This window comes from Limulus polyphemus, unplaced genomic scaffold (assembly GCF_000517525.1).
Source record: "Limulus polyphemus unplaced genomic scaffold, Limulus_polyphemus-2.1.2 Scaffold2256, whole genome shotgun sequence".
NCBI lineage: Eukaryota > Metazoa > Arthropoda > Merostomata > Xiphosura > Limulidae > Limulus > Limulus polyphemus.
This window is the reverse complement of record NW_013667866.1, coordinates 156,967-176,954: the sequence shown is the minus strand read 5'-3', so window position 1 is coordinate 176,954 and position 19,988 is coordinate 156,967. Positions and strand designations below refer to the sequence as shown.

The 19,988-nt window shown below is 31.6% G+C and overlaps 2 protein-coding genes across 5 annotated transcripts in view; one reads left to right on the top strand and one right to left on the bottom strand.

Annotated features, from left to right (window-relative positions):
- LOC106466426 overlaps nucleotides 1-16,746 on the bottom strand; it is a 20,286-nt gene extending 3,540 nt beyond the window's left edge. Inside the window, exons 1-5 of one of the 3 annotated variants that reach the window (XM_022394437.1) lie at nucleotides 16,677-16,746; nucleotides 16,097-16,152; nucleotides 15,288-15,386; nucleotides 12,340-12,800; nucleotides 5,038-5,598 (exon numbers count right to left, since the gene is read on the bottom strand). In XM_022394437.1, coding sequence (XP_022250145.1) covers nucleotides 5,038-5,598; nucleotides 12,340-12,741 — 963 coding nt within the window. In that variant the 5' untranslated portion in view covers nucleotides 12,742-12,800; nucleotides 15,288-15,386; nucleotides 16,097-16,152; nucleotides 16,677-16,746. Of the gene's footprint in view, nucleotides 1-5,037; nucleotides 5,599-12,339; nucleotides 12,801-15,287; nucleotides 15,387-16,096; nucleotides 16,266-16,676 lie in introns of those variants that run through there. The other 2 variants (XM_022394435.1, XM_022394436.1) reach the window with 2 other exon arrangements.
- A 2,698-nt stretch (nucleotides 16,747-19,444) lies between these two features.
- Nucleotides 19,445-19,988, top strand: part of LOC106466425 (serine/threonine-protein kinase Nek8-like) — a 77,470-nt gene continuing 76,926 nt past the window's right edge. For both annotated transcript variants that reach the window (XR_002612194.1, XM_022394434.1), the window contains exon 1: nucleotides 19,445-19,499. The gene's annotated coding sequence lies outside the window, so the exon portion shown is untranslated. The remainder of the gene's footprint in view (nucleotides 19,500-19,988) is intronic.

The window sequence follows — 19,988 nt, the reverse complement described above, 5'->3', positions numbered from 1 at the left end:
TTTAATAAATGTTTTGTTCTGATATACAAGTTGTTCGGATTTTTTCATCTAAAAAAAGCAATATTAATTTCTTGACAACCTAATACATATAGAAACTAAAACATAAAATGATCTAAAAAGTGGAATTCAAACCAGCCCTCATAAATGTTCAAAGTATTATATACATAGCTAAGACAACAATATTAGGTCTTTCTTGTTGCTTAGCGATACAGAAGAATGGAGCATTACCAAAAGATAACTGACTTTTATATATGTATATATGAACTAGGTTTAAGAAGTTAAAAGGCTATCTATTATTTATATAATTTTGATGAGTAAGTCTGCAAGTCAATAAACTGTTTGAACCAGTCATGACATTTTACTATTACAAAAAGTGGAGATAAACTGATTGAAAAAAATTAAGGAATAATCAGTTTTTTTCTCTAGTCTACTCATAACTAGGAATACTATTCAAACAACCAATGAACAAATCTAAACAAAAATAACTCCTCTACAAAGTACCATATTTGTGTGGCCAAATTTGACAGTCAATAGATACATATCTGAATAAATTGCCCTTGGCTGAACATAACTTAAAAACTGGAATCTACACATAATTTTAGACAAAAGTCAAAGAAGCTATCTATAACAAATTATACCATCCTGAACTCAACAAATACAATGGCTTCTAGTTCAGCCACCTATAGACAATCACCCTCAACAATCTGAAGACACGATGCCACAAAAGAATCTGCCAATCACCACATCCACTCAACTTCCACAGCTTGGAGTTTTACTACAAGGCTGTGCTTACCTTTATGAGACACTACACAAGTACCTACACTGATTTGAAGAAAGCCTCGGTATAGAATCTAAAATGTCATCTCTTTGTCATTCGACAAGGAGTTGCTTTCAGTTAAAGTTCTCAAACCAACTACATTTATAAGGTATAATCAAAGTTTTATCTAGTATAACCCCTAACAAGGAAGAACTAATGTTATAAGGGATTATCAAAGTTTTCTCTAGTCTAGCCATAACATGGAACAACTACTGTTATGAGGAACAATTAGTTTTCTCTAGTCTAGCCATAATACAGTACAACTACTGCTATAAGGGATAACCAAAGTTTTCTCTAGTCTAGCCGTAACAAGTGACAACTACTGTTATAAGGAATAATTAAAGTTTTCTCTAGTCTAACCCTAACAAGGAACAACTACTGTTATAAGGGATAATTAGTTTTCTCTAGTGTAACCCTAACAAGGAACAACTACTGTTATAAGGGATTATCAAAGTTTTCTCTAGTCTAACCCTAACAAGGAACAACTACTGTTATAAGGGATAATTAGTTTTCTCTAGTGTAACCCTAACAAGGAACAACTACTGTTATAAGGGATAATTAGTTTTCTCTAGTGTAACCCTAACAAGGAACAACTACTGTTATAAGGGATTATCAAAGTTTTCTCTAGTGTAACCCTAACAAGGAACAGCTACTGTTATAAGGGATAATTAAAGTTTTCTCTAGTCTAACCATAACAAGGAACAACTACTGTTATAAGGGATGACTAGTTTTCTCTAGTGTAACCCTAACAAGGAACAACTACTGTTATAAGGGATAATTAAAGTTTTCTCTAGTCTAACCCTAACAAGGAACAACTATATTTATAAGGAATAATTAAAGTTTTCTCTAGTCTAACCATAACAAGTAACAACTACTGTTATAAGAGATAATTAGTTTTCTCTAGTGTAACCCTAACAAGGAACAACTACTGTTATAAGGGATAATTAAAGTTTTCTCTAGTCTAGCTGTAACATGGAAATATTACCACAAATGTTTATTTAGTTCTACAGACTTTTCATCCTAATAAATGATCAGAAAACATTTGTTAATAAGCAGTATGATCACCTTAAACACTAATTCAAGGCTTAGAATGGTGTGGCAAATTTAAAATGAGTGGATCAATAAGTTATACTCCACCAGCATTGCCTGCAATTTGTCAACACTGCTTAAAAGTGGATCATGTGCTACCAAGACCACTGACCAAATTCATCTGGTCAGTGGTAGTAAGAATGCATTTCTATATCATACCATATACAGCTGTGCACAGTGAGGGTTCTTGTTGTCATTCATAATAAAAAGAGCTCTGACCAAATTCATCTGGTCAGTGGTAGTAAGAATGCATTTCTATATCATACCATATACAGCTGTGCACAGTGAGGGTTCTTGTTGTCATTCATAATAAAAAGAGCTCTGACCAAATTCATCTAATCAGTGGTAGTAAGAATGCATTTTTATATACACTATATAGCATTCATTTCACCAGGTGGTAGCACGTAAAGGTCAGTACGATGAAATCAGCATGTCATCATTACTATATGCATGTCATTCCTTACATTGGAATAGGATCTGGTCTCAGACAGTCTCTAAAATAAATGGGTACACATTTATACCTAGCTGCAATATGAAATTTGGTTCATCTGTAAACAAAACTTACATCTACATATCATTCAACCAATCTGCATGTTCTTGACAATACTGAAGACGGGCTATAGTTATGAATTACGGAAACCTATACCATTAGCCACAAAGGCCAGTCATTAAAAAGCCTGTTTATTTATTATGCAGTTGCACATCTGAACTGTTGATTCACATGGGCATTCATATTGTAGAGATGTCAACGATGAAATATCCAGTCCAGGTCTCTGACCGATTGTATTAGTGGTCTGAAAAATAATCTACCTACTGCTAATTACAGTTTGTGAAAGTTACAGCTATTCTATGGCATCTTGTATTTGACCAACTTCTAACAAAATATATTATTCTCAGCATCATGGGAACATCCAAATGGTTTGGTTTCTTGTATATTTCACTATGAATTTAGATCTCATTACATACTACTATTGTTCAAACTGGTGACTAAGAACACACCGTGTTTCCCTCAATTTTATCGCATACATATAAAATTCAGTTGTCTTTTGGTAATACTCCATTTGTCTGTGTTGCTTAGCAAGAAAAATATGACCTGATATTGTTGTCTTAAGCACGTACATAATACTTCAAACTTTCACGTGACCTGGCTTGAATTCCACTTTTTAAAGATTGCTTTACGTTTTAGTTTATGCACATAACTAGCTTGATGTGGACATTTCGAATTCCTTAAAATTTTTTTTAAAATATCTAAGTTAGAGGTTAGTGACCATAAATCATGTTTTTATTAGATTTTTGTGAAGTATTTCAGTTTTGTTATTACTTGGATAAAACATCCTTTTTCTTTCATTCTCCCAAATGTACTGACATTATTCTTAACTTATGATGGTACCTGAAATAAATTTTTAGGTTTAAACTTTGTGATAGAATTTCTATCATAATCCTTAGGTCTATTTGTTTTAGGTGCTTCATCATTATGTATTTAGTAAGGATTGTGAATTGAAGAAAATACAACAACCATAATTTTTAGGATATGTAACATAATTAGAAAAATAAATTCTGCAAGGTCAGAGGTGAGGTTACAAAACTCCAAACTGTGATTTTTTGATGGGTTGGGCAAGATTAGTATACAAATAATCAGTCATTTGATACTTGTTTCAAATGATGATGGAATCAAAGGTGATATAGTTTTAAACAGTACCTTTATTATATCTAAAATATAGATTATATCTATACAGAGATGTAGTAATTATAGCACATATTGTTACTTGGGTACCATGGGGGTGGGTCAGGAGATTTCTCTCATCCAAACATAGCTTATGCCATGAAACTTGAAGTCAGTGAAGTGTTACTTAAAATATAGAAAACTTTGATTATATCTATACAGAGATGTAGTAATTATAGCACATATTGTTACTTGGGTACCATGGGGGTGGGTCAGGAGATTTCTCTCATCCAAACATAGCTTATGCCATGAAACTTGAAGTCAGTGAAGTGTTACTTAAAGTACTACTTGGTTACGTGGAAGCACACAAGTTACTGAACGAGTGAATTTTAGTTATAATTTATAGAAATGTTTTATAACCACTTCACTATGTCAAGTTTATCTGTGTGTGTGTGTGTGTGTATGAAATTATTTTAATGGTATAACAAATTATTATAGCATACTGTCATCTAATGGACACCAGCTTCGGTATTTTTTCATATACTTGCCACATTTGTTTGATGTTTACCAAATGTTAAATTAAGTAATTTAAAATACATTAGAGAAACATTTCTACAAAATTCTCTACCAATGGCCATTATTTGCAACTCTGATGTTGTGCAGGGTCAAATTTGGAATATGAATTACACCTATTTGAATCCACAAAATATGTGCAAAGCTAAGAATGTTTTTTATGATTATGGTCAAAAAAGAAGAATAACAGTGAAGATACCCAACTGATGAATGACTGCATTCTGATCAGTGTTGTAAGTTAACTTTCAATGCTTTAATTTAAACACTAGATAGAAGGCACAACATTAAAATTGAGAAATGTTGACTAATATTTAGATATGGGTATATCAATTATAAATATGACTTATTTCAGTGAATAAGAATTCAGTGTTCCGTGTGCAAATGGTAAAGGAGGTTGATCGAGTAAAGGTACTTTGTAAGAGTTTGGCTCCTGTAAGCTAATCAATAAATTAGTCAACATTTGTTATCAATCAAGGAACTTTCTGTTAAATGTTATTAGCATATTAGGTCTACAGAATTAAAGTTCAAAAGTTTGTTTGAAAATATAGGTCTACAACTTGCATCAAAATAAATTTAGCCTATAGCAAATTTAATTCAATTAATTCTTTAGCATTATGTGGACTAGATTTGGAATTATTTTTATTAAATTAACCAATAGAACACATCAAAACAATAGGATTGTGTTTTATAACCTTAATGCTAGTTAGATTAGTATATAAAATTAGTTACATAATTTACTCAGTTCACTTCTTACCTATATAGCTAATTTTCTTTCACAAGAAGTTTAATGATAATCACACACCTTTATCCTTCTTAACAAACACTGATGAAGACTCTAAACAATATGGTATGCTAACCTGCCTTTTGAGACTGTTTTCTAGTTAAATAAGCTCACCTGTAGTTTCATTTGTACAGGATCAGACCTTTCTGCAGCAGTATCTGAAATAACAGTAATATTCTTCTGGCAAATGTTTCCTGTATTTGTTGATGGGTTTGTTAGTCGAATTTCTGAATCTCCTACAGTATTTAGCACTTCCCCATCATGGGATGTGTATATAATTCTTACTTTCTCACTTTTGGAAGCCCTCCGAGATAAAATGTACTTCATTACCTTATCATATTCTTGCTGTGCTTGATGATAGGCAGCAACTTGTACAGGAGAAAGCACCTCTTCAAAGCACTCCATATAAAGCTCATTTTGTCCTGTATACGAGTACCCTACTCTAATACTACTCTTACCAGATGAGCTTTTCTGTGCTACTTTAGGTGCACCATTTTTAAGCAGTGCCATGTGAAATTCTTGAGAGAGCTTCATTCTCATTGAAATGGAGGAATCTCTTCTGGGTTCTGGTGACTGGCTCCTTACTCCTTCAACAAGTCCATACTCCTTTACAGTTCGTTGGATTTTTTCAGCTGCAAGAAGAGCTGCCTTTCGTGATGCTCTTCTAACTGGTTTCTATGCAAAATGAATGAAAAAAGCTCAGAGGTTCTACTATGCTAAATGAAATATTTAATTATTCTTTAATTAAATTTAATCTTCTCTCACACTTTCTAAAAATAAAGACCAATGCTAAATTACACGAGACTCCCAATGTAACCTGAAGAACTGGTAATTTTTAATAACATATTCACATTACTCTTCAATGTCAAGTAAAAAATAACTAACTGTAATCATACAATAGTAAAGCTGGAAAATTTAATGAATTAATCAAAATATTTGATTATCTATGAGCAACAATTACATCAATGAGTATCAAATTAATCAATAAATCAAAATTATGACTAAATTGATTAATGTCACAAAAATAACCATCTAATCAAAATTAAGGTTTCCAATCATTCCAACTAGATAAGTAATCAAAATTTTAAGCACACAGCTACATAATGGTTCATCTGTGTTCTGCCCACTGCAGATATCAAAATCCTATTTTGGAGTTATAAGTTTTTGTTTTTTTTACTTCAAGTTTGTGATTCAAGGGTTTGAGGTTTAATTCCCCATTACCAACAAACTAGTAAAGATATATGCCCTGTGTTACTAATTTTGTACAGCTGACTAGAGAGAAGACAACTGGCTGGCATCACCCTCTGCCAACTTTTGGATAATTAACTTTTTTTTTTTTGCTCATAAGGGAGAAATGAGTACCATTGTTTTAGCAAAACTGTTCTAACTAATTACCGGACCTGTAGATTAATTGATTAGCAAATACCACTAACCACTTAGCTTTATACAACAGTAAACAAAATGTAATTTTCACTGCACAAATAAAGTCTTGCAAAATTCTCTAGGCATATAGTGTAAATATTTCCATTTAATTCTAATAAGCTTCTTTCAGTAGATGTGACAATCACGGGAAAGGATAGGAATCTCCTTAGAAATATGTATATATTTGGATACAACTCTAACATTTTTTTTTCCTGATAATTCAAGGATTAAAAGAAGCTCTTCACATAATTCCACATCATCTGCATCAAAAGAATATTTGTCTTGAAGCACAAACTGAAGGTCCTGATTATGTTTAAACATAAATATTTTTCCCCACAATATTGAATATTTAATGTTAAAAGGAAATCATAAATCTTCATTATAAGACTGGAAAAGTTAAAATCACTTTTCCGTTATGATTAAATTCTAAAAGATTCCTAAGGATCTACTACTGGATCATTTGTACAAAGGAAAACTTAAAATATAAATGTAAGAACATAAGTATCCAAATTCCTCAGATTTCCTAAGAAAAAGAACCATATCCCAGTTATACTGCAAAAATACATATGAAGAAATGTCTTCCAACAAAGATGTTTGAGCTGTTGAAATGCAAATTCATTTTAAGAGATCCAAAATTCACATGGACACTGATGTCAACCCCTACAAATGTGGCTACAGTTGCAGAAAAAATAATTTTATTCTCTTTCTTTGTGTACTTTACAAGTTTGCCCTTCTTCATCTTCTCCCAGAAAAGTTTCACAATTACATAATAAAACTACCTAACTATCTCAAGCAGTAACTCTGAAAGTGGAAAAAAAATACATACCCAATACAGTGCAACAATGGTGAGAAAAACAGTGCCATGAGATGTATAAGATGGGAAAAATACTTCATTTTGAACCAGCCTAAAACAAGTGTCCACTAACAAACAAGAATATCCATATGAAGCTTAAATGGAAGTTATAAACTCAGACATTTTGCTATACCACATCAGTTTCCCAGATGTTATATGCTAACCCAACTTATTCACTCTTTAAATTTGAGGCTACTTTGCAATTACCTGATAACCTAAAAAGAATTAACCAATAGTTTAACAATAGAGATCTTGAAAGAAAGAGAGAAAAAGTTGGGAATCCTGAAGAAAATGAGTTAATCAAAGGAATTAACTTTTCAAACCTTTAATAAATTATCAATAAACAGAGAAACTTTACCCAAAGTATCTCAGAGAAAAAAACACACCACGTCAGGACTCTAGTTATCCCGAGCTTCTAGGTCCCATCTGCCCATGAATTTGTTGGGACGCATGAGATTTGACCCCCCGGGTACTGAATAAGCAAAATGCCCCATATGCAAGGCAAGCAAAAGTACTTTGCTTCAAATTTTGTACCATAATAAACTAAACAGCATACAGTTTGCACACAACTGTCCACAATCAACTTCTAACAGGTTTCATCGATGACAATAAAATGTATGAAAATAAAGCCACCATGTGAAAGTACTACAAGATTAACCCTTTCACCTCAGGTAAGTCAAAGAGCACATGTCACAACCTTTCACAGAGTTATATTCAAAATTTAATCAAACTATTTTATTATCAAAGTATATAAATGAACTTAGCATCTGAATATAGATAATAAATCAAAGTTTAGTATTATTTAAGTTTAAGATCTTAACTTTATAAGGAAATATTTAACAATCTCCTCTTGTATGAGAACTGTGACATTTGTTATCTATGTCTTCACTCTTCTCTAATTTTTTTACCACCCTCCAAGAAGTACAAAATTTAATTTAAATTACTCATTATAATGTTTTCATCATTCAGGCAAAGCATAATTTACATAACCTACAATCTTATTTTGTTATGGAGCAATAAAATAGAAAATCAGACTCCTTTTGCCATGCCCATCTGTCACATCCTCTCTTTCAGAACTTACCAATAGTCCTCTCTGACATTTAAGACTATATTATTTATAACCAATAGAAAGCCCGTTTTCTCTAGCAAATGACATATTACATCACATTCTTGTCTGTACAAAGAATTGTCTATTTTCCTTCCTGTTCAAACTTTATTCCTATGGGAAACACATCAACGAGCTTAGCTGAATTTTTAATAGGTTTTGTCGCACAGTTAAAAAGCCAGAAAAATTATGATAGTTATGAAACATTGTTTCCTTTTTGTTATTATTCTGTGTTCTTTGGTGAATTGTTTAATTAAATAGAAATTATTTAATGCAGCAGTACAATTAGTATAGAAAAAAGACCCAGTGAAGTACTTCATTTCTTGTTTTTCATGTGTATTCTTTATTTATTATTATAAAAGTAACTAAAGTGTAAAAATTTAAAAATTCTTAGGTTAGCTAAAGTAAAATAAATAATAAAATTTAAAATAATAATAATATTATGAGGTACATTCGCAAGTAGACTGTGCATTATGTAATTCGATACTGTAATGTAAGCTGCACATTCACTGTGTGATTTGCAAGTTATATGCCACGAATAATAATCTGACATGGTTAAAAGGGCAATAAAACAATAAGATTTAAGTATAAATAGATGTATACTGTTAAAAGCTTTAAGTAACTTAGGATAAACAATTGTGGTTTTCTGTACAATTTGCAGTCATATAGGTGAAATTAAATCTATAATTATTTCCTAATTTTTTATGGTGGTTATAAGGTTGGTCATATCAACCAACCTTATATAGGGTTAGGATAAAGAAAATAACACATAATAAATAATGTTCTTCTGAAAAAATATATATATATTTATTTAGAAGGTTTTAGGGGTTATGCAAGTCATATTTGGAAATATTCAGATGAAGAAAAGTATACTTAATCTTATCATGAAAACTGCTTTGCACTCATAGAGGAACAACATGCAGTGTAATTTGTAAATAAAGTTTTTCAGTGAATATTAACATGCCCTTTTCCACTTGCAGAAGGTAAACAATGTAGTATACATTGTTAATAAAGTTTTTCACTGACACTGAAGTGCTTTTAATTCTGTTTTTTTTTTATTTATTAAATTCTACCTATGGGACCCTAGAGAAAATCCTGCATGTTAGTCCTAACTAACTAAAGCCTATAAAAGGACTCTAATCAAAACATGATGGAAAAGACAAACACAAACCATATTTCTTAATACATACATGCACACACATGTATATAATTCTGCAATAATGGAAGCTGAAAGATTTCAATTTTAAAGAAAGAAAAAACAGTGATAAAGTCACATCTGAACAGACATGATTTTGAAAAACAAGTGATAACTCTAACAATCCTCACTGCAATATTTTTCCTATACCTAGAAATTAAGCTAATAGGAGTAGAAAGTTTAATCCATAGTGTAGGGAGGATGCAAGAAAATAACCAAATGACAAAGTAAAAATAAGGTTGTTTATGTCAACAGAGAAGTCCAAGCCTCCAAATAATCAAACATAAGAGATGGGAAAACACTTGACAAGAAAAGAAGTTTTAAAAATTGGGAGCCGGAAACAGTTCATGGAAAAAAGCCTTAGGAAAGTGCAAGCCAAAGGTCAACTTTCTGAGTCATGAAGTCCCATGTGGAAGTCAATTAGGTCATGAGAAATAACAGAAACAATAAACTGTTTATTTCCTCCTAGTTTCACTCAATCTGATATACTGTTTCTCTTCAAACCCAGAAAATACATAATTTAATTTACATAGAACACTTTATATTATAAATACAGTACATTTAGTTTTTAGGAACTCAAGACTTAAATTTTTAAAAATATATTTTCTACTGTAAGTTATCATGATAAAAGTATAGTTAATAATCAGTAACACACTGTCAACACTTTTCTGCTTTACACTATGTGTAATTTGAATTATATTCAACTTTTTTACATGTGAGATGGGTATTTACAAAGTTTTCAACATTAGGGTACCTTGGTTAGTACCATTTAACAAATAAAACACACCACTTCTTACACAATAAACAGTATAAAATAAAACAGGGATCATATTACCCTTTTAAAAAATTGTGTTGGCCAGCAAAATTAAAAAGAAAACAACATTATGCTCAAAAATAGAAAGAATAGCTCTAAATTTATTATTTTAGTAAGTAACTTCTTAGTTGTAGACAATGAACCACCATTATGATGTTGCTTAGTGAACTACTAAATCAACTTCAATCAACCACAAGTTCTGCCCAATGTGCTACTTATACTCATGCATAATTTATTGTATGGTCCTTATGCAAAGACTCAATATTTTCTTTATTGCTTCAGAAAATTTCTTTTAAATGTTGATTACACTCTTTTTGACACCTAAATAAATATCTCAGTTTTCAATTTAATCATTCTTTCCATTGTTTTCACACACTGTATTTAAATTATTCAGTTATATATTTGGTCTCCTGCTCTTCCAATATCATTCTAAATTTCAGAGTTTTTTAAAAAAATTTTCATTATTTAAATGCCAAAAGCCCATAAATATTATAAAACTGCAGACCTAAAAATTGTTATAAAAACAAGTTAACTGCAGATTTTTTCCCCACAATAACTTTGTTTTGTTCACATTCCCCTTAACTTCATCTAATTTTTTCCCCACAATAACAAATTATGAGGAATGTGAACAAAACAGACCATTTCAGTTGAGTTGTTTTTATAACTTTCATTCTTTTCTTTTTTTAAATCATTGTTGATGAATACATTTTTACGGCTCTAACTATTTTAATGTCAGTACCATTGATAACACAATATTTATTCAGCTTTCAAGAATTGGAGGGGGGAAGGAGGTAACAAATGGCTCAAAATATCACTGAAAAAACAAAACAAAAAACAAAAACTTTGGTGATCTTTTCGAAATTTACAAATAACTTGAAACAACTCTTTATGTATTAAGTTCCATAGCAGAAAGGAGATTGTTGATATTTAATCTTTTACAAAATATCAAGGAACAACAATACCTCTTCTCCCTTTCATAGTCAGTTTTTTTAGAAGGTCAACTGCTTTAAATCAAATTTATTACCTTAAAAGGATGCTTTTAATATTGTAGTACTTAATAATACTGTGGTTTTAATAATGTAAAAGGCAGCTTCAAACTAATATTTAAAAAATTTCTAAGAGAGCTGAAATAATTACTTATATTTATTTACAATATTAAGGTAATTTGTATTGCTGACTGTAAGGTAAAAAAAATCCTGCTGTTTTACAAAAGGATTTAGCTCACTTGGTGAGTCAGGTGAATAAATGGCAGATGCCTTTTAATTATAATAAATGCAAGGTAATGCATGTGGGTTATCAGAACTTGAATTATAATTTTGATGGGAATAACCTTAACATTGTTTTCAAGGAAAAGAATCTTGGTGTTCTGGTTGATCGTCTCCTTAAGTTATTCAAACAATGTACTGTTGCAAGTGGTAAAACAAATAGGATTTTAGGTTGTATCTACAGAAGTCTAAAGAAATTATAATTTCAATGTATAAATCACTGATTAGCCTACATTTGGAGTATTATGTTCAGTCTTGGGCTTCTTAAATTAAGACAGACATTGAATTGTTGGAAAGGTTTCAGAGGAGGGTTGGGTTACTAGGATGATACCAGGGATGAAAAGGTTGTCATATAAGAACACATTAAGATCTCAAATTCTTTTCTCTTGAAGAAAGAAGAAAGGAGAGTTTGAGGGGATCTAATTGAGGTGTTTAAGATTGTTAAGGAAATTGAAAGTTTTGATGCCTCATTTTTATACATACTAAACAGTGAGAATAGTAGGACTAGTGGACACAAATATAAATTTCATTTAAATGAAGGCTTGATAAATATTTGAATGTTAAGGGTTGGTTCTGAGTTTTGTGGTTTTTTTTTCAATAGTTTAGTGGATGGGACAGCCTAGACGGACCAACAGGTCCATTTTTGTCCTTAAATGTTATGTTACTGGTAAGATAATGTACAAGAAGAACCAACATAAAGGTAAATCTTACATTAGCTTTTATGTACTTTGTTATAAAATATCGAGAAACAGAAAATATTACCTCCTCTTCTTTTACTTGTAAGGTAACAATCTGTGAGCCATCCTTGGCTGAGTCTTTATCAGTTGCAGATAGACTTTCTTCTTTCTTTTCCTCCTCACCATCAAATTCATTACTGTTGTCATTATTTTTAGCAATATCATCAACTATAGGAACAGACTTTTCCTTAGAGAGATAAAGTGATGGTATCGAGCCAGTCTTTAAGTTTCTCTTGAAATTTACAAAATCTTTTGGCTTAAAATGTAAAGAACACACTCTAGTTTGGTCAGTTATCTTAGAATCATCTATGCCAAGCAAGTCAATCCATTGATCCCTTAAAAATTCATCTTTGGGCAAAGGATGAAAAGTTAACCCTGAACTTAATTCGGAGATGCTCTTACATGAACTTGCAGCACACACTCTCATTTTAAAGCTTTTTGAAGTATTATATATCTCAGAATATGTCAGTACTTCTTTAGAACAACCTGAAAAATTGAAATTTATACAAGTTAATTAAAGTTCAAATAAATAAATACGTAATAATTATATATTCTCTAGATCTGCCTTTATAAATTGATATGTTGTTTAGAGTTAGCATGAAATTAAAAACATGACAAAATTAGCACAGTTCAATTTATTTGTCATAATGAGAGAACATTAAAAAAAAGTGACAACTGTATGCATAACACCTGTATGTAGTATAAAGCAATGTGTAGTTTGAAATTAACAAGTAGACAGATAAGAGCTATATGTTACAATTCAAAACCCAATAATAGTAATCAAGTATCATCATTATATACATTATATATATATATACACACACACGTACATACAAGCCCACAGATTATGTAAAGTTTGAGGAACCTTAGAAATAAATTCACTACCAAGTTGCTTTTTTACGAGTTGCAATCTCAATCTCTTAATATTTTGATTCTTATCATTCACTTTAGTTAGATCTCAAAATAACTTGAATGAACAATAACAATGTATGTAATTTTCAACAAAAAATAGTTTTTTTACTGCTTTCACGCTCATGTTTGTAGTAGAATTGACATACATTGTAAAGAGCAAGAATATCTACATTGATAATTGATGATAAAAACCCTATAACCCAAGCGCTTATGAAAGGTGGACCTTTCTTCTTCAGGGAAAACTGGGATAGATTGATAACTAATACTTTACTGCTGAATTCTAGCTTTTAAAAAAATAGAAAAAGTTTGAAACTACATTAGAATTTTAAGTCCAAACTTTCCTGAATGTGAGAGTAAGATTTAAAGATGGGATCATGTGATTTTTCTTATAATGTCTAGTTACCAATATATAACAATATTACGTATGAAGTTTCGTTCTAGCTATTTGAAAATGCTCAACTTCTAAAAGTTCTGTAAGTACTATTATGTGTGTGTGCATATATATATATATATGAGTATTTGTGTTCTTACAAGTATATTGAATACTTTCAGTATAGGAAAATTATAACTTCTGACAAGGTACCTTACTTCCACTCACATACATAGCTAGAATCCCTCACTGAACTGGTGGAGGGACCAGCGCAAGGGAGAAAATAGAAGCATCCAATGGACACCCCCAAGAGGGAACCCTCTAATAACAGGACAATACATGAGAGATTGTAATGCTTCTGAACCAGATATACTCTTAGCCCAGATGTGGAAAAGGTGAGACTGATCTAGGTGGACAAATGAGAGGAGCACATCCCAATGTGAGTAAAAGAAGGAAGTGCTCCAAGGTGTAGAGTGGCTAGGGCACAAGGACCATACATGGCAAGTCAACTGCATTCAAAAATCGACTGCTGGGAACCAGCATCCACATGGGGGTAGGATAAGTATCATATCATCGGTAAGTCAATTACAATCCAAAACTCAACCACTGGGAACCAACATCCATGTGGGGGGTAGGATAAGTATCATATCATCGCTAAGTCAACTACAATCCAAAACTCAACCACCGGGAACCAACATCCATGTGGGGGGTAGTATAAGTATCATACCATCGGTAAGTCAACTACAACCCAAAACTCAACCACTGGGAACCAACATCCATCACACAATAGCCATCACCTTTCGACAAACAAAGAGGAACCCATTGCTTATAGTCATTTGTCCAGCATAAGTAACATCTTGCTGTTCCACACCAGACAAAGTGGAAGTTACATTAACTTGAGAATTCATAATGTGGTAAACAAAATGCCCACAAAATCGCTGGTGCAGAACCATTTTGAAAATTACATTTCAAAATAAAGTTTCCACAGCAATGGATTTGATGTGAAGATACTGTTACAAGAAAAAAATGCCTCTGTCAGTGATACTCACGAGCAAGAAAAAAAAAAAAGAGAGTGCCAAATTGCATGCTAATTTGCATGCAACATTGCAGCAATATCATATGGAAACACGTGAATTTAGGTGGGAGCCTCCAAACTAGTGGTAAACAAAAAGTGCTTGCATACAGAGGGCAGCACTGAATTGAGAAAATTATATGTGAGAGGAGGTTACCTACTCTATCAGAAGCTATTGTACACCTCAATGTAATTTTTTGTTCTTGTGTAGTGTTGGTGTATTTTAAGCCAGCTAGTTTAACTTAGCATTTTAATTTTTTTAGGGGGATGGATAGAAGGCATTTCTTAAAATTGTGGACAATATTTTTAATTCATGATTTTATATTCTTATAAACTTTTTCATATTGCATAAGATTATACTAAATAAGGTCAAAACAATGAAATCTATGAAATGTCATGTCTGACTTGGGGTAGAGGCCTCATACACTAATTAAATATGCTGGGAAAATACTGAACACCTTTTGTTTGTTTTTGAAATACCTTACACCATGTACAATCTTTCATAAATAAAACTTCTGATTCTTACTAGGCCTCTATGAAAGTTTAGTTACCCTAGAAAATGTTATTTTTAATATACAGTTATTTCAAACATAAAGTTTTCTTTATAATCACCTCTCACCTCCAATGAATGTAAGATGTCCCTTGGTTCTGTATTGCCTCAGCAGTAAGAAAGTATTACTTTTACTTGAGCAAGAACATCAACATAAAATTAATAAATCTGAAAGAGGAATTTATTATAAAATATTTTTAAGTTTATACATATCATTACAAACAGTTGTGTCTAATCTTTAAGAGTGGCAATAAAATAAGAAAGCCTATTCATGGAAACTTTTTTGTCCTTTTGTAATAAACATTGTGTTATGTAAAACTCAGATCTTATCACCTTAAAGATGTTACCATAACTAATAAACTTAAAATAAGACCCAAAACTCGAGCACTTTCGAATATGTTGCATACACAAGTTTTATTATGATTTACACTCAAATACCAAACAGTGGAATTCACTTTTGTATACATTAAACCAATGTTTTTCAAACAACATAACAATTTACCCTTAAAGTAAAAATGAAAGATTTCAAGAACTGAGATTTGCGACTCTTTTTATGTTTTTCAAGTTTTAATCTAACTTCAGCTTTCAGGTAAAAATAACAAAATAATAAGCCATAAGAATTTTAATGTTCAATTTTAACTAAAAAGTGTAAATTAATTAAAAAATGAAACACTAAAACAGCTAAGTCATAAGATATAAATTAAAAGTCTTATGACTGGAACTAGTACTTTGGTAAGTTAGTAATACTAATACTAGTAATAGTTATAGTGAAATGGTAATAGTAATAACAGGCTAGCACTCATGAACTTGGCTCGAACTTTGACGGAATATAATATACGCACAAAAGTTTTCATTATTATTATTAATTAGGTACTTACCACAAATCAAAGGTTTTTCGATTTATTTTTGAACTTGATGATGATGAGATGGTTTGCTAAAGAAGAAGGTATGAAGAAAATAACATTTAAAAATGATTATTTACATCATACAATTATAGCTCGAACTAAGATTAGGCTACACTTCGCACCATAAGTATTTTGTCTCGATACCGCGCAAAGTATGCAGTGTAAAGCACAGGACAAAAATTTTAAATTTTAAAACAATAACAATGACACAGTTATTTACTTTATGAAATAATTTTGAAGATTACGTAATTCCAAGGAAGTTTATTTTTACTACGCATATAATCTTTTTTTTTTTCATGAATGTTACTCAATAAAAGTTGACAAAACATATATCATCCAGTATATTATTTAAAATTCTTATTGGTTAATGAAACTAGAAAGTGATGCTAATTTTCTCTTAAAGATGCTTTTCACCCCACCCGTGGGTCGGCGATAAGCTTAAGGATTTACAATACTAAAATCTGGGGTTCGATTCTTCGCGGTGGAAAGAGCTTAGATAACCTAACTCACTTCATAACATTGTTGTACAAATACAATTCACTGTAATACATACGTCCACGGTGAGACAGTGGTAAGTCTACGCATTTACGATGATAAAATCCGGGGTTCGATTCCTGGCGGTAGACACAGCCGATAGTTCAATGTGGTTTTGCCCTAAAATAACTATACCTGTAATGTATACAATACCACCAATATAAGAGGTTGTATAAAAATCTGATTATTCTGTTAAATATCTGGCAAAGTAGTGAATAACCTAGTCACAAAAGATAGTGTCGGCTACTTTATTGATGTCTTATGGCAATTTATCAAACATTGGGAAAAAAAGTCCTTCAACTTCTGTCAATCTGTTTGGTATTATAGAGAGTATGTGTATCACACACTTTCCACTTAAATATTTTGTTTTTTATATTGTTTAATTTCGTAAAATGAAATAAAGATTAATGAGCTAAAAACAGTATTTTTGAAATGTACTTTACCTAAAGTTTAAATTGTTAAGCACAAAGCTACACTATGAGTTATCTGTACTTTGCCACCACATGTATCAAAACCAAATGTTTAGCATTATAAAATACCTCTGTTTTACTTCTAAGCAACCGGAGGTAAGTTTAAACTGCGTAGTTTATAAATAACTATCACATAAATGTAAATCTTAATTTTTTAATGCTGTTCATTTAAATTTTATTCTTCCAAGAAAATTGCCCTTCTCTTTCATTTCGGTCTGGTGGTTACGATATTCGACTCACATTGTGCAGGTCATGAGTTTGAATCCCGTCACCGACCATGGTCGCTCTTTCAACTATGGGGGCGTTATAATGTGACAGTCAATCCCATTTTTCGTTGATAAAAGAGTAGCTCAGGAGTAGGTGATATTGACTAGCTATCTTCCCTCTAGTCTTTCACTTCTAAGTTAGAGACAGCTAGAGCAGATAGCCCTCTATTAGATTTGTGCGAAATTCCAAAAACAAACAAACAACACCTTTGTTACGACAGCGGTAGTCACGTGACGCTGGTAACACGTCATGGGTTTCTAGATGGATCATATCTGTTCCTGGCAACTCTAGTCTTTTCTACGCGCCCTCTATTTTAGTATATAAGCCGGCAAATAAAGTGACGGCAATAATTGAATTGCAGACAGAGAGATATAGAGAGAGATAATCGAGTCAAGCCGTAACTAAAGTGCGTGAGTCGTTGTGAATTCTAACGTGTGTTTAAGTTAAAGTGACTGTGGAAATTAAGTGTATTGCAAAATAATTTTCCTGCGATACAAGTTTTTCTCTTAAACAAAACTAGTTTATTCTTCCTCAATACAACTTTGCAATACACTTAATTTCCACAGTTATTTTAACTTAAACATACGCAATAATTCACAACAATTCACTCACTTTACTACCGCGCTTGTCTTAATTGTCCATCTCTATCTCCGCCTGTCAGCAACTATAGTTCCGATCTCTGTATTTGCAATCCTCAGTTCCCACCGACCGTAACTGCTATCCTTGGTTCCCCACTCTCCCTCTCTCTCTCTCTGCTTGTCTCATTTTGTTTCGTTTTCCCTGGCAGTTATTTAGATTTAAAAATAATTATTTCTGAAGAAATAATTATTAATCTGGGGTGCTCGAAGATTGAACAATCCTACTTTGTATGAATTTTTAAATTATATACAAAATATATTCATTCTATTTCGTCTTGTATTATAATATGTTACTGTGGTTTTCAATATCAATTGAAGAGATGTTTTCCTATGGTTAATTGTACTACATTGTTAAAGGATTGTGTCAGCTATGCGGCGTGTAATATTTCTTAGGAACAAAGGAAAGTCAAAGTGCTTCTTTACCATGGCACGAGTTTAACAGTTATTGGTTTTAAAATTTAATTTTAACTGTCGGCTTGCTGAAACAAAGATGAGGAGAAAAGTGTGATGTTCGGCCATATCGTATGTTTTTCACGATCTTTATTAATTTAGGGATTTATTTATTTTTCATTTACACAAATTATATTCAGTTTTGCCATAAACACATGGTCCAGAAAACCGTAGAACTTGTTTCGTTTTATTACTTATAAGGAAATCAGTTCACCTGAGAATAACACTTCGTTTTATTACTTACAAGGAAATCAGTTCACCTGAGAATACCACACTTTAAGAGTAACAGTTAAGATAGCTCTTGTGTAGTTTTGAACGAAAATTCTTCTACCTAACACACATTGACATTTCAATCTCCTGTTTCTCATGTCGCGGATCTACTTTTTATTTTACACGTAGTCGCTACTGAACTGGATGAATGTAACACATTGTGTAAACGTTTCATTTTGGGTTTACTTTTTTTTTATCCAATTCAAATATTAATATAGGTTTTAGAATTATATTACTTTCACTCTCTCTCTCAATAATTTTTCTTATAAAGATTATGAGAATGTCAAACAAATTCAGCTGGAGCGTAGTAAAAATCTGAAACAAAATACAAAGGAATAAGAAACATATGATCAATATTTCTTAAAAGTAATCCCTAGAATTCTCTTTTGACGCCTTTGAATCAAGAAATAAATTAATTTTTTCTTAATCACCGTGGTCTAAGGGAAATTTAAAGCAATTTATTTTGTTTACAAAATGAAGATGTTTGTTAATATAATGAAAACATATGCGAATAAAGAAGAAAACGGATTTGAAGTTTTTTATTATAATAGTTATATTAGGCAAGAAGCAATCTTCATTTGTTATTAAATATTCCAAAAATTATTGAATATTTTGTACTATTATTTGTATCAGCATGGTTTTAAACTTTTCTCCCCCTGCAGTGATTTTACAAGCAGAGAAATGAGGTGACAGCATAGCAACGCTATGTTGTCTTAACGCCCCAAAACTTGAGCGGTATCAGTAAAGGTGAGTGAGAATACATTGAAAAATACCTCAGAGGAGGTTTATTTACATTTGTTATAGGAAAGAAAGGTCTGTTTTTTTTTTCCAGTTTCATATGTAACAAAAGTGCATAAATTTACTTAAGTTCCACCATAAGTTATTATACTTATTTCTCAAAATATTTTTGATGCTGGGTTATATTGCTATTGATTTTCTAAATGTTGGTTGCACTGTTTCACTTTGAGTTTAGACTGTTGCTTACGTTATATTTGTATGCTAAATTTGTTGCTGTCTCCAGGACAGTGACAGTTTAATCTCGATAAAGACTGTTTGTGTTATGCCCTATTCTAATAATAGTTTAATGATGATTTAACATTGTTAATTTAATCTTTGATAGGTTGTTTAGGCAGAGTATTCATAATGGATCTAAGTTTCAAAGGGACAGCAACTGCCTGTTGTAGAAACCTATAACAGTAGGGGACGACGTTTCGAAAGTCTTCAGAAAAAATCAAC